The 14,141-nt window shown below is 45.6% G+C and overlaps 1 protein-coding gene across 3 annotated transcripts in view; it reads right to left on the reverse strand.

The window, feature by feature from the left end:
* ZNF341 (zinc finger protein 341) overlaps nucleotides 1-14,141 on the reverse strand; it is a 42,070-nt gene that overhangs the window by 10,438 nt on the left and 17,491 nt on the right. For all 3 annotated transcript variants that reach the window (XM_068566053.1, XM_068566054.1, XM_068566052.1), the window contains 5 exons: nucleotides 13,390-13,585; nucleotides 11,697-11,787; nucleotides 9,822-10,015; nucleotides 8,904-9,094; nucleotides 4,117-4,325 (listed from right to left, as the gene is read on the reverse strand). In XM_068566053.1, the coding sequence (XP_068422154.1) occupies nucleotides 4,117-4,325; nucleotides 8,904-9,094; nucleotides 9,822-10,015; nucleotides 11,697-11,787; nucleotides 13,390-13,585 (881 nt within the window). The remainder of the gene's footprint in view (nucleotides 1-4,116; nucleotides 4,326-8,903; nucleotides 9,095-9,821; nucleotides 10,016-11,696; nucleotides 11,788-13,389; nucleotides 13,586-14,141) is intronic.

Here is a 14,141-nt window from a genome sequence, read left to right on the forward strand (position 1 = left end):
CCAAACTGAGGGCATTTTACAAAATTACTGGCTTATACCCTTCCAAAATATTAATATCATGAAAGACAAAGACAGAACGAGAACTGTTCCAGCTTAAAGGGGACTAAAGAGACACAACAACCAAATACAATGTGGGATACTGGATTGGATCCTGGTCCAGAAAAAACATTCTTTTCTTTGTCTATAAAGGATGTTATTGGAACAATTACAAATTTTTGAATAAGGTACATTAGGTAACAGAATTGTATTGATTTAACTTCCTAATCTTGATAACTACACTGTGCTTATGTAAGAGGTTATCCTCGTTTTTAGAAAATACACACTACAGAGAAAGGGTAAAGGAGCATCATATCTGCAAATTATTCCCAAAAAGCTCAGAATGTGATAAAGTAAGTGTGTAAGTATTGTAATATTGGGGAAATCTGGATGAAGGGTGTACGTGGGAATTCTTTGTACTATTCTTATAACTTTTCTAGAAGTCTAAAATTATGTCAAAATAAGTTTAAAAAGAACACTTCCTGAAAGCAATTGCCTATGGGAAGAGGGGGTGGGTCAGGGTGGATAGGGAATTCCTTTTCACTCTATGCCCTTCTGTAGTTTTTAAATATTGCATTGTATGCACATAGCAATTATTTTTTTCACGTAGGTAATTAATCTTTGTTAAAACCCTCTTTGATCTTTGACCTGCAAAATCACTTCTAGGAACTTATTTACAAATGAGCAAAGATATATGTCCAAAGTTGTTCCTGTAGTGTTGTTTATAATAATGACAAACTGGAAATAACCCAATTAACCTGCAATAAGGAATGGGTTAAATAAATTACAGCCCATCCACATACAATGGAATACTAAGTAGCTGTTTAAAAGAGTGAGGCAGGTCTGTTTGTGCTGAGGTGCAAAGATATAAACATTATAGTTTTAAGTGATAACGCCAAGTATACGGAATGATCCTATTAAATTTTAGACTGTTTGTCAGAAGTTGTGCAACAGGAAGAAAGTGTGATGAATTTTCACCAAATTCAATAACTGTGTTTGGGATGACCTAACTCAAATATAGCCTGTGATATTTATAGCTATAAATATGCTTATTACAGATATATACCAAAGGACATGTACCAAGAGGTTAACAGGGTTTTGTTTTTTGTCTTCTTGTGGGTTTTTCTAAAAATCCATTTCTGTGCATTGAACATGGATGACTTTTGTAACTAGAAAAAAAAAAAATCTTATTTTTAAAAGGAAAAAGTAACCATACAGCATATATATAGTGACATGTATGAAATTCACTTGAGGGAGTTGGGGAGACTCCACAGGCAGGCCAAGGCAATGTGGCCCAAAGGGAGCAGAGCAGCCAGACTGACAGGGCCTGCCCCCGTGAAAATGGAATGAAACCACCACACCCACTCAAATGTTACCATGAGAGAGAAATAAACTCTCACCTTGTTAAAGCCACTGTTATTTTGGGTCCCTGTTACAAGCAACCAAACCTAGATTTAAATCATATAATTAATAAACATTGCAGCAATAATATTTATTGAGTACCTATTATGTTCCAGGCACCCTGCTTCATACTCATCTTACTTGATCCTTATAAATAATCCAATAGGGTAGGCACTATCGTATCGCCATTTCACAGGTGAGGAGACCGAAGTTGAGTGCCTGAATATCTTGCTGAGGTCATCCATCAGGTTTGCGGCTGAGCTCAGATTTGAGCACAGGGAGGTGGCTCCAGAGCTGTTATCATTACCCACTACACCATTCCACCCCTGGGCCATCCAGATGGTGTCCCGCCTCCCTGCACCTTACTTTGGGGCCAGAAGCTCCAATGGCTACAAAGGGCCTCTGACACTCCAACCTTGGCAAGAGAACCTGGGAGAAGTGATCTACTGCAGGCACAGGGCCATCATTGGGCTCAATTCTCAGCCTGCGAACTCCAAAACCAGAGCTATGAGGCTTCCACAGTCCAAGACAAGAGTTTGAATCCCAGCTCTGTACGGACGTTGTTACTCTGGTGGGCAGGTCACTTCTCCTCTCTGAGCCTCAATGTCCTCATCTTCAAAATGGGGAGAACACCACAGCTATGGACTGAACTGTGTCCCTCCAAAATCTGCATGTTGAAGTCCTGACCCTCTATGTAATGGTATTTGCAGATGGAGCCTTTGGGTAGTGATTAGGTTTAGATGACATCATGAGTGTGGGATCCTCCAGATAAGGTTAGTGCCCTTATAAGAAAAGACCAGACAGAAAGGACGCCCTCTCTCTCTCATGTGGCTATAATATTTTGTTATAGCCACCTCAGCTGACTGATACAACCTACCTCCCAGGATTGCAGGGATCAATGTCCCTAAGTCAGGCCAAGGCACCTAGTAGTTGCTCCCTTCCTTTTATTTTGCATCTCACTCCAGAGAGCCACACAGCTACAGGGACTCATAGCATATCCACAGATTGGAACGGCAAAAGGAAAAGACAATGCCCTCTGAGAACAAATGAGAATTACTCATCATTATCCAGAAATCTCCACCCCTTAGCTGGTCAGAGCTTCACCTGGTTTTCCTGCCTCTCTGGCCCCATTTCCCAATCTCCCCCAGGGTCAGTTGCCCTACATCCCATTTCTCGAGCCCCAGTCCCCCTGCCAACTTCTCAAAGCTCTTGTGATTTCTACAAGGTCCTCATGCTCTGGCCCCACTTTCTCTCCCAGGCCCCATCTAAACATCTCCTCCCACTTCCATTCTACAGAACAGTCATTCTAAACCACATGCTATTTTATTTTCTATCGCTACACCTGCTGTTCCTCCTGCTAGGAATGCACTTTCCACTACCCACTGTCTACCTGACAAACTCCTACTCATCCTTCAAAACCCAGTTCAGATATCATTGTTCCTGGGACACCTTCGCTGCCCTACCTCCCACTTTGGGTAATATGTCTATGATAGCATTTTATCACAGTATATCCTAAGAATATATACACTCCTGTCTCCCTAAGCAGCCCATGCATTCTAAACACAAGGTCTGTATTTACTTATTTTTGAACCCCAGAAGCCTCACCCAGGAGTTAGAGGGAGGCCCCATTAACAGAGGTCATCAGCCAAGTCTGTGCAGATACAAGTTTGTACAGAGAAGCAAAAGCCATTCTAACATGAAAATACTCACTAATGAACTAGAAGTCCCTAGACAAACACTCCAATTTTTTTTTCACTATCCCCATGCACTTCGTGCTGGGTTTTGTGAGGCAGCTGCTCCCAAAAGACATAAGGCAGATGCACAGCGAAATGAATGCAGAGCAAAAATGAGGGGTTCCACCAAGTCATGAAAGTGATGCTGGATGACACCATCGGCAAATGAGAGTCTAGAAGAGGGACCAGAAAGCAATCGAGGAAGAGAAACTCTACAGGTATGATCACAGGATCTATGGCTCCAAACAGAATGACAAGGATGATCACAGGATCGATAGCTCCAAAGAGAATGATCTGAAGATCTAAGGACTAAAAGCATGAGGCAAAACGGAGGGAGCCCTTCATCATTTCTGCCAAAGGGACCTTCTTTACGACTGAAACAGAAAACTACAACGATGTAAAGGGTTGTCAGAAAACTACCCCCAATGAAATCTACATTTGATTCATTCCTTGTCCATTCTAAGAATCAGCATATAGCTTCAACTTTAACCTAAATTTTACAGATTATAAAACAAATGAATCTTATTTTTATGATTTTTGCTTTCAGATACATACTTGTTCGTTTTTTCATTTAAGAATCAGCGTACTATTCCAACTGTAACCTAAATTGTGTAGACTATCAGACGAAATACTATTTTCATAATATTTTACTTTAGAAAAAAGACAAATCTTTTTTCCACTATGAACAAGAAAAGATTGGCTTCCCTTTTTTAAGATTTTTTTTTTTTTTTTTTTAGGATAACTGTCTGCCAAGTTGAAGAATGATATAAGGAGGGCCAGCATCTTCCCCCCTTCAGTGCCAAGACACAGAACCCACTCTGCCAGGCTGGACCCTGGAGCCTCAGATTCCCCTTTGAGATGTCCCACTGGTCCTGAGCAGTCAGAACCACCAAGGGACCAGACCCCTGGGATCCCTGCAGGGACAGGGAAAAGGGAGGGCACATACTTGTAGACGGCACTGTCCTTCTTGGGGCTGTGCTGGGGCAGGAGGCTGTGTGAGTACTGATGCACGCCCAGGTCGTACAGCGAGGGGAAGTCCTTGCCACAGAGGTGGCAGCGGTAGCTCAGCTCCTCCTGGTGGCTCTTGATGTGCTCCAGAAACGTGTCGAGCTTCGGGAATGTCTGCGCGCAGCTTTTGACCACACACTTGTACACCTTGAGGGAAGAGGCAGGGTCGGTGAGGGAAGGCAGGAGAGCTGCTCCACTGCCGCTGCCTGCCCTGTGGCATCCACCTCGAACACTACTTGTGGAAGACCCGACCGCTGTTTCCCTGCTCCCCTGCTGCTGGAGCCCTGGTCTTATTTTGATTAGAGGGTCCCCTCCTCTCAGCCAGGTAATGGCCCCATTACCCTCCCCACAGGCTCTGTGTGGTCTGGGTATGCTTAAGAAAAAATATCCAAAACCTGGAATGATAACGTCTTGAAAAGATGTGAAAAGATGACATGACGTCCTTCCAATGTCATGCTAGAATAGTGACTCTCCAACTTGAGCCTGCATCACAATAACAGATTATGCCACTACCAGCGAATCTGATTCAGCAGGTCTGGGTGGCCTGAATATGTGCATTCCTGCCAAGTGCCCAGGTGGTGCTGAAGCTGCTGGGCCAGGGACCTCACTTTGAGAACTGCTGTCTGGCAGGCAGTTAGGTAAAGGCAGTTAAGCCACTGAGGGTCATCTCACCCTCTGGGTGATATGACTTGTTTTGACTGTTTACTACTGATTAGGACCCAGACTCTAAAGTTAAATGTCAACTTGTAGAAAACTGATCCAATGTAAATGATTTTTGTCATGTAGAAAAGATAACTCCAAAGGTTTTGTTGCCCTGTAGGACATTAACCAGATTTGTATCTAACTTAGCAATCTTATTTCAGGATTCCTTTTTTTCACTGACATAGTTATATATGGGTATAGATATCAGTGTTTCATATCCTCTTTTGACTGGCTTTGTCATCCTCCCAGTTCCCTCATTAATGAGTTAAGTAAAATTCTGACTCATGTTCACTATGTTATTTGTATGAGAATGATGTTTTTTAACATTTTGAAAATTATACTTTGACAAGTAGTACACACTCCATAGGGCTGCATGACACACTCAGATACAATTCCACATGCTCTTTCTTCCTAACAAAGTGAATCCTGATTTGCTCAGAGTGGCAAGATGCCAAATCAAGTTAAAACATTTGATCCCCCGGCTCCCTTACATCGAGTGTCAGCCATGTGACTCCTTTCTTGCCAATGATAAGTAGGCAGTAGTCTTTGGGGAAGGAATCGCTCCCAGAACAAAAAGGCAAAAGCTTCCTAGGAGAAGTCCCCTCTGTTTTTTGCATTTGTCCTGACTGGAATAAAGATGTGATGACTGGAGGTACAGCAGCCATTCTGCAACCTTGCAGATGAAAGCCACATGCTAAAGATGGCAGAGCAGAAAGCCAAGAGAACCCTGCTATATAAGCCCAATGCTACCTACTTATGGACCTCTTGTGATGTGAGAGGAAAAAAACCCTAACCAGTAAGCCTGTTATCTATTATTTGCAGCATAACAATGCATTCCTAAATGACAGAGCATATGCACTGGCTCTGACCAATGAGAGGTCTACAGAAGGCTTCTGGGAAAGGTTTCTTTGCTCCTAAAGAAGACACAGAAAATACAACCCCTTTATGCTCACGGATAATACTGTGTCTGATCTTCTGCCCAGAAAGAGTGACTACCATCACAGGACCACAGGCAAACCATCAGCAGGGGACAAGGCCACACCCTGAGATAGTGGAGACAAGAGCTAGAAAGACACAGGGTCCTTGATGCTGGGTTGAGTCAACTGACTGTCTCAGGCCCAGAGCTGCCCTATCTTGGGTTTTCTTGTTATGTGAGATAACAAACTTCCTAATTGTTTAAGCCAGTTTGAGTCAAAGTTTTCTGTGATTTTCCCCCAAAGATATCCTAACTTAACTCCATCAATCTCCCTGCTAAGAATCTATCATAAGGAGACTTCCCTGGTGGTGCAGTGGTTAAGAATCTGCCTGCCATTGCAGGGGACACGGATTTGATCCCTGGTCTGGGAAGATCCCACATGCCACAGAGCAACTAAGCCTCTGCACCACAACTACTGAGCCTGTGCACCACAACTACTGAAGCCTGCGCTCCCTAGAGCCCATGCTCCGCAACAAAAGAAGCCACCGCAGTGAGAAGCCCATGTACCGCAACGAAGAGTAGCCCCTGCACGCTGCAACTAGAGAAAGCCCATGCGCAGCAGCGAAGACCCAACACAGCCGAAAGAAAAAAAAAAAAAGAATCTATCATAAGGAAGAAGTCAGAGATGTGGACAAATATTTGATTACAACAATGTTCACCACAGTTTTGTTTATAATAGCAAAACACAGGAAGTAACCTAAATGTTCAATAATAGGGGATTTTAAAAAATGTAGCCATTGGGAATTCCCTGGTGGTCCAGTGGTTGGGACTCCACTGCTTCCACTGCAGGGGGTACAGGTTCGATCCCTGGTCAGGGAACTAAGATTCCGCATGCCACATGGCATGGCCAAAAAAAAAATGTAGCCATTAAAAATTATGGTTTTTTCTTTAAAGTAGTGACATGGAGACTTCCCTGGCAGTCCAGTGGTTAAGAATCTGCCTTCCAATGCAGGGGACATGGGTTTGATCCCTGGTCGGGGAACTAAGATCTCACACGCGGCGGGGCAACTAAGCCCGCGTGCTGCAACTGCTGAGCACGCAAGCCACAGCTAGAGAGCCCGTGTGCTGCAACTACAGAGCCCACACACTCTGGAGCCCATGCGCCACAACTAGAGAGAGAAAACCCGCACACCACAACTAGAGAAAAGCCCACTAGAGAGAAGCCACACGCCGCCACTAAGACCTGACGCAGCCAAAAATTAAATAAATAAATATTTTTAAAAACTAGTGACATGAGTAAATGCTCAGAATATAAAATTAGATTAAAAAACAAAAAGCACAAGAAAACTTACACTGAGTGAAAAAAGTCAATCTCAGAAGGCCACATACTTGACGATTCCACATATACAACATTCTCAAAATGACAAACTTATAAGGACAGATCACAGATTAATTTTAGTGGTTTCCAGAGGCCAGGGATGTTGATGAGGAGGGTGGGTGTGACTACAAAAACCCAGCACAAGGGAGCTCTGTGGTGATGGAATCCTTCTGTATCGTGATTGCAGTGGTGACTACTCAAATCTACACAGGTGATAAAATGACATAGAACTATACATACACTTTATATCAAAGTCAGTTTCCTACTTGTGATACTGTGCTCTGGTTATGTAAGAAGTAACCATTGAGGGGAACTGACTGAAGGGTATGAGGGACCTCTCTATACCATCTTTGCAGCTTCCTGAGAACCTACAATTCTTTAAAAAGTCTTTTAAAAAGCTATCTCAGAAAAAAGCATACTTCAAAATTATATATGTGTACAGATCCCAATTATAATTAAAAAAAAAAACAAACAGAAAATCTACAAAACATACTGCATTTTGGGCTGCATTCATGGGAGGACACATTGCAAGGTGGTTAATGACATGGGGTTTGGAGTCAAACCAACCTGGCTTTGAAGCCTGACTCTGTCACTTACTGGCAGTGTGACTTAGGATGGGCCACTTCACCTCTCGGTGCTTCAGTTTCTTCACCTGGATATACTGAAAATGCCTATCTCTAAGGTTGTTATGAGAAGTAAATAAAGTATTGAATGTAAGGCCCTTAGCAGAGTACCCAGTATATAATAAATAGTAAATGTTAACCTAAATATTCTTCAGACTTTTCTGAATTTTCTAATATTACATTGGGTATATGATACTTTTATAAGGAGAAAAAAAATAACTAATAAAGATTATTTAAAAAAAAATAAAGACTGGAATAGAGTTACCATATAACCCAGCAATTCCACTCCTAGGTTTATACCCAAGAGAATTGAAAACATATGTTCATACAAAAACTTGTACACAGATGTCCACAAAAGTATTAGTCATAAAAGCCAAAAAGTAGAAACAACTTAAATGTCTATCAACTGATAAAAGGATATTCAAAATGTGCTATATCCATACAACAGAATATTATCCAGCAATAAAAAGGAATAAAGTACTGATACATGTTACAACACAAACGAAAACATTGTCTCAAAAGACCACGTACTGTATGATTCCATTATTAAATGTCCAGAACAGGCAAATCCATAGAGTCAGAAAATGGATCAGTGGTTGCCTGGGGCTGGGAGTAGGGGGATGTGACTACTAACAGGTATAAAGTTCCTGGGGTGATAAAAATGTTCTAGAATTAGTGGGGTGATGGCTGCGTAACATTATGAATAGATTAAAAACTATTAAAGTGTACACTTTAAAAGGGTGAATTTTATGGTATATGAATTATGTCTCAATGGAAAAAAAAAAGGCAGTAGTCTTAAATCCCCATAGGTAGGTTTTTAGACCCTAGGTCTTCTCAGAGGAGTAAGGATGCTTCCTGTGTCAGGTCCTTTCATTATATGACCCTTGAGAGATGGGCTTCCTCCCCTGGGCAAGCACCATAACGGCCCAGTAAGCAGGCCCCACCCAGGCAGAACGGATGGGGAAGCTTGGTCCATCACGGTCACATGGTAGCTCAGAGCAGCCGAGGCCCACTCCTGTCCCTTTCTAGGCAGCAGCAGTCAAGGCTCATGACTAGAGTCGTTGTTGCCCGCCCACCCCGACCCCTGCTCCCCGCCACCCACCTACCTGCTCGTTCTTATGCTGGGTCATGTGGGACTTGAGCTGAAAGTAGGTACTGAACTTGCTGGGGCAGAACTGGCACAGGTAGGAGCTATCGATGAGGACCACCTGCTTGGCCTCCAGCTTGTCCCCCTCCTCCTCGCCTGCTGTGGGCAAGGCCTGGGACTGCGGGGCGCTCGACAGGGTCTGGCCCAACCCTGTGGAGAAAGCCAGGGAGGGAAGTCACTGAGAAAGGCAGAGGGAGAGCCAGGACAGAGCCACGCCCCTCGGGAAGGACTCCCAGGGCACCTCCTGTGGGCTCCCCTGCATTCACCCCGCCACCTACCACGAGCTCGGGGCTGGATGCTGTACCCGAGGCCCTGCACTCACACTCAGCTGGTGCACACGGACACAGCCGTTCCAGGGGCCAGCGTACTGAATACGAACACTCCAGAAGAGCTACGCCTCAAGTCTCCCCTCGCAGGACACTTGGACACTCTAGACCTCTCCGTGGTTGTTAACAGCACTGACTGCCACCCCTAGCTGTACTCACGATGCCTCCTAGCTCCTTGTTCCAATTACGATCATTTGTTTAGTGGTCCTTCCCTCACCCTCCCTGAGGACGGGGGCCTCTGACCTCATGTCCGTAGGCCCAGTGGCCTGGCACACAGTAGGCCTCCATAAATGTTTGCTCAATGGTGGACCCTCTGGTGCCAGGCACTGTAGGAGTTTTGAAAGAAATGGTTTCTTCTCTAGAGCTCACAAGAACTCGGAGGGCACACACAGAATGGCTAAACAACGCAGTAGGGTAGTTCCCACTGGCAGGTCATGTAAAGGTGGGCATATGTTGCTTGCACATTAGCTGCCTGTGGCTGGCGCCGCTCACCCCCAGGGCTGCATAGGGAGGCTCCAGCCGGGCAGTGCCCAATGGCCACTTCTACCCACCTGTGCTATCCTCATCCTCCTGCCTGCTGGGGTTCAGGGCCATGACCTGTACAGTCACAGAGTTGCGAGAGACGGTGCCACCGCTGCGTCCTGGAGGCCACACCTTGTGGGTCTGCATGTGTTTCTTGACATTAGACTTCTGGGCAAAGGCACGGCCACATGCAATGCACTGGAAGGGCTTCTCACCAGTGTGGCTGCAGACACAAGGCTTGTCAGCGCCCGCGTGTCGGAACGGGACTGTGGCCTCAGCCCGGGAGCTCACAGCCACCAGGAAGGCCCAGGCAGAGCATCCAGATGCTGCTGGCCACCATCCTGACACCATGAGGACAAGCCCTCTTGCTGAGGCAGGCAGACCAGAGACAGACAGACCCTGGGCTCTTGGTGACGTCACTGAGCTGCTGAATCAACCAGCCCTGGAGCTGACCTTCTCTGTGGCCATCTCATATTGTGAGATAAAACATTTCCTAATTGTTTAAATAGGGATTTCTGGTTTTTTTGTTTTGTTTTGTTTTGTTTAAAGATTTATTTTTTTTTTTTATTGATTAATTGATTGATTGATTGATTGCTATGTTGGGTCTTCGTTTCTGTGCTAGGGCTTTCTCTAGTTGCGGCAAGTGGGGGCCACTCTTCATCACGGTGCGCGGGCCTCTCACTATCGAGGCCTCTCTTGTTGCGGAGCACAGGCTCCAGACGCGCAAGCTCAGTAGTTGTGGCTCACGGGCTCAGTCGCTCCGCGGCATGTGGGATCTTCCCAGACCAGGGCTCGAACCCGCGTCCCCTGCACTAGCAGGCAGACTCTCAACCACTGCGCCACCAGGGAAGCCCCGGGATTTCTGGTTTTTGAAGGAGAAAACATCCTAGCTGTCACAGCACAGCACTTGTACCATTATTTAACATTTTCCTTCAAATCAATGTACTTTTTAAAAACTTAATAATTTTAAATGAAGTTTCCTGTTGTTATTATATGTGGAAAACCACTTATAAACACATAGTAACAAAAAAATTATTTATAAAACAATATTATTAAGATCTATAGGTACACCATCCAGTAAGGCAGACACAAACCACATGGAACTATTTAAACTTATTAAAATAAAATAAAGTTAAAAACTCAGTTTCTCAGTCATACTAGCCACATTTCAAGTACTCAGTAGCCATATGCTTACTGGCTACCCTATGGACAGTGACTATTGGGGCCTTTCCTTCTTTGCAGAAAGTTCTATTGACACACACTAGTGTAGACCAGTGGTTTTCAACAGAGATTGACTTTGCTCTCCCGGGGACATCTGGCAATGTTTGGAGACATTTTTGGTTGTCACAGCTGAGGAGTGAGGGGTGCTACTGGCATCTAATGGTTAGAGGTCAGGGATGCTGCTAAACATTCTACCAAGCCTCAGGCGGTCCCCAGAGAAAAGCATGATGTGATGTAAAACATCTCAGTAGGCTGGCGGACCCTGGTCTAGAGAGAAGCTGCTGCACGCCGAGGTTGGAATCTCAGGCGCTCTCTCTCTCTCTCTCTCTGTTATAAAAGATGAGCATGGCTATCCTCGAGGTCAGCCCTTTCTGCAGAAGCGAGACTGAGGCACGCCTCCCACCCACAAAGCCCCTGTCCATTCAAGTAAATTCCTCCCCCACCTGAGCCCACTTGGACCTTCCCCATCACAGTAGGCATGCCCCACAGATCCTTCCCACTGCTCCTGAGAAAGAAAAGGGAAAAATCATCCTGAGCTGGACTGAAGGTCTGAGAACCATGACAGACCAGATGGGGCCTTGGTCACCACCCAGACGAAGGGGCTGAGAAAGGAGCATTGCTTCCACGTGAATCCCTCAGCCTACCTCCCCCCACGAGCCACCTGCCACACCATGCCTGGGTACCTTCGGATGTGCTGCTGCAGGTCGAAGTTTTTGGTGAATGACTTGTCACAATACGAGCACTTGAGTTTCTGAGCCTTTGGCTTCCCTGCAGCTGACAAAGAAAAAGACAAAGAGGGAAGAAGGGGATGGTGAGCCTGGGGACACAACTGAAGGCGCCAAGGGCAGCTTCCAGCCACTCTACCCCCTGGACTTTGGGCCAGACAGCTCAGACCCTGGGAGATCTACACCCGTGGACAGGCAGGGGAAGAAGCACAGGTGAGTCTCTCACAGTGCCTAGGGGAGAAAAGCCCAGGACACGCTCTGGCTGGGAGAGTAGAGCAAACCCCTCAAAGGCTCCCTTCTGCCCTAGGATAAAATTCAACCTCTCTGCTGTGGCCTATGGGGCTCTGCATCCTCTACTTCCTTCCAACCTCATCATTCTTACCATCCAGCTGCAGCGGACTCCTTGCTAACCTTGAAAGACTTTAAACATGGTCCCACCTCAGGGCCTTTGCACCTGCTGTTCCCCCTTCCCTAAAATGCTTGTCCCTCAGATAGTCACAAGACTGTTTCCTTCTCATCCCCAGATAGATAGGCAGCATCATTTTCCAGCCTCTCCCCAGTATTCTCATAGTACTCTGTTAATCTCCTTCCTAGGGTGACCCATAAATAGTTAATTTATTCCCTGTCTCTCCCATTAAACTGTGAATAATTAAGGGTAAGGAAATCATGACCCAAGATGCTAGATTTCCCGTTTGTTTGTTTGTTTTAATATTTATTTATTTTATTTATTTACTTGGCTGCACCAGGTCTTAGGTGTGGCATGCGGGATCTTCTTTGTGGCATTTGGGATCTTTAGGTGCGGCATGCGAACTCGTAGTTGTGACATGTGGGATCTAGTTCCCTGACCAGGGATGGAACCCAGTCCCCCTGCATTGGGAGTGTGGAGTCTTAGCCACGGGACCACGAGGGAAGTCCCTAGATTTCCAGTTTTTGACACCAAGCCTAGCACACAGATGCTCAACACGTTTGTGGAAGGAAGGAAGGTTGACTGAAACCCTCTGAAAAATTCTGAATTCCTCTGCCTTTCCCGACTACCACCACTTTTTGACATTGCCCCTAACCCCATGTTTACCGTCTCTGAAGGGGTGGCAGACATCACTGCTTGCCTGCCTATTAACCACTCACCCCTTCTTCTTTCTTCATAAATCCCCTACATAATGGGAACATCAATGTTCCTGGCAAAAGAGACATTTCCCAGCTTCCTTTGCAACTAGATATGGTCAAGTGACTAAGTGTTGACCAATGAGATGTAAGCAAAAGCATCATGCAGAACGTCTGGGAGCTGGGAGACTCCTCTTTTATCCTTCTTACTTCCTGGAATATGAAATTGATGACTGGATCTCCAGCAGCCATTTTACATGATGAGGCACCTGAGAACAAAAGCCATGTTCTAGGGATGGCAGAGCAGAAAGATAGAAGAAATGTGGGTGCCTGGTGATTATATAGGCACACGATCTCCAGATTGCCTGCCTCTGGACTTAGTTAGCACAGAACAACAAAATTCTATCATTTTGAAGTCACTCTTATTTTGGATTTTCCATTACATGCAACTAAACTTAATCCTAACTATCACAAAAGGGAAAACTAGAACTAAGCAGCCTGTGGATAGGCCCACACTGAGGAAAGATGCCATGGCAGGCTGTGGGCCCACCTTCTGGGAGTCCACTGGAACCTTTGGCCCGTCGGGTCTTCAGCGATGGTGGGGAGTCAAAGGTGGCCACTGCACCCCTGGTGGCGCTGGTCATGGGGGCAGCAGGGTTTGGTCCTTTCGGTTTGAATCCTTGTTTGCCGGGGCTGTACACCTGGGGGGTGGGGTATACTGGAGCCTCCACACACTGGTTTGGCACCTATAAGAACAGCACAGTCAGGAAGAGTACCCTGGGAAGGGAGGGGAAGCACCTGCCCCAGCCAGTGGGACCCTCACTGTGTCCCTGGCTGATCTTAGCCACCCCCAATCTACATCACCATCCTAACTCCTCCACCTTGCTCAGTCACCCCAGTCACTCCCAAGACCCCTTAGAACTTCATGATGCCAGCAGGCTAGAAGGAGCTTTGGAACCAGGCTGCCTGGGTTCAAATCCTGACTCTGCCACTTATCATTTAACTGACCTTGGGCAAGTCTTTTAAACTTCTGTCTCAGTTTCCACATCTGTAAAATGGGGCTAATCATAGCACCCCTCACACGGGGTTATGAGGATTAAACGAGTTAACAAGTAAAGAGCTTAAAACAGTGCCTGGCATATAGTAAGTACCCAATCAACATTAGCTGTTGTGATTGCCATTATTATTGTTATTAGTAGTAGTTTGCTTGCACAGGAGAACTAGGAAGTCAGAAGGGTCTATGCCCTCACCAGCAACTCCACTTCTTAACCGACTCTGCCTGATGCCACACCAGCACGCATC

The sequence above is a fragment of the Eschrichtius robustus genome, chromosome 16, assembly GCF_028021215.1.
Source record: "Eschrichtius robustus isolate mEscRob2 chromosome 16, mEscRob2.pri, whole genome shotgun sequence".
Lineage (NCBI taxonomy): Eukaryota > Metazoa > Chordata > Mammalia > Artiodactyla > Eschrichtiidae > Eschrichtius > Eschrichtius robustus.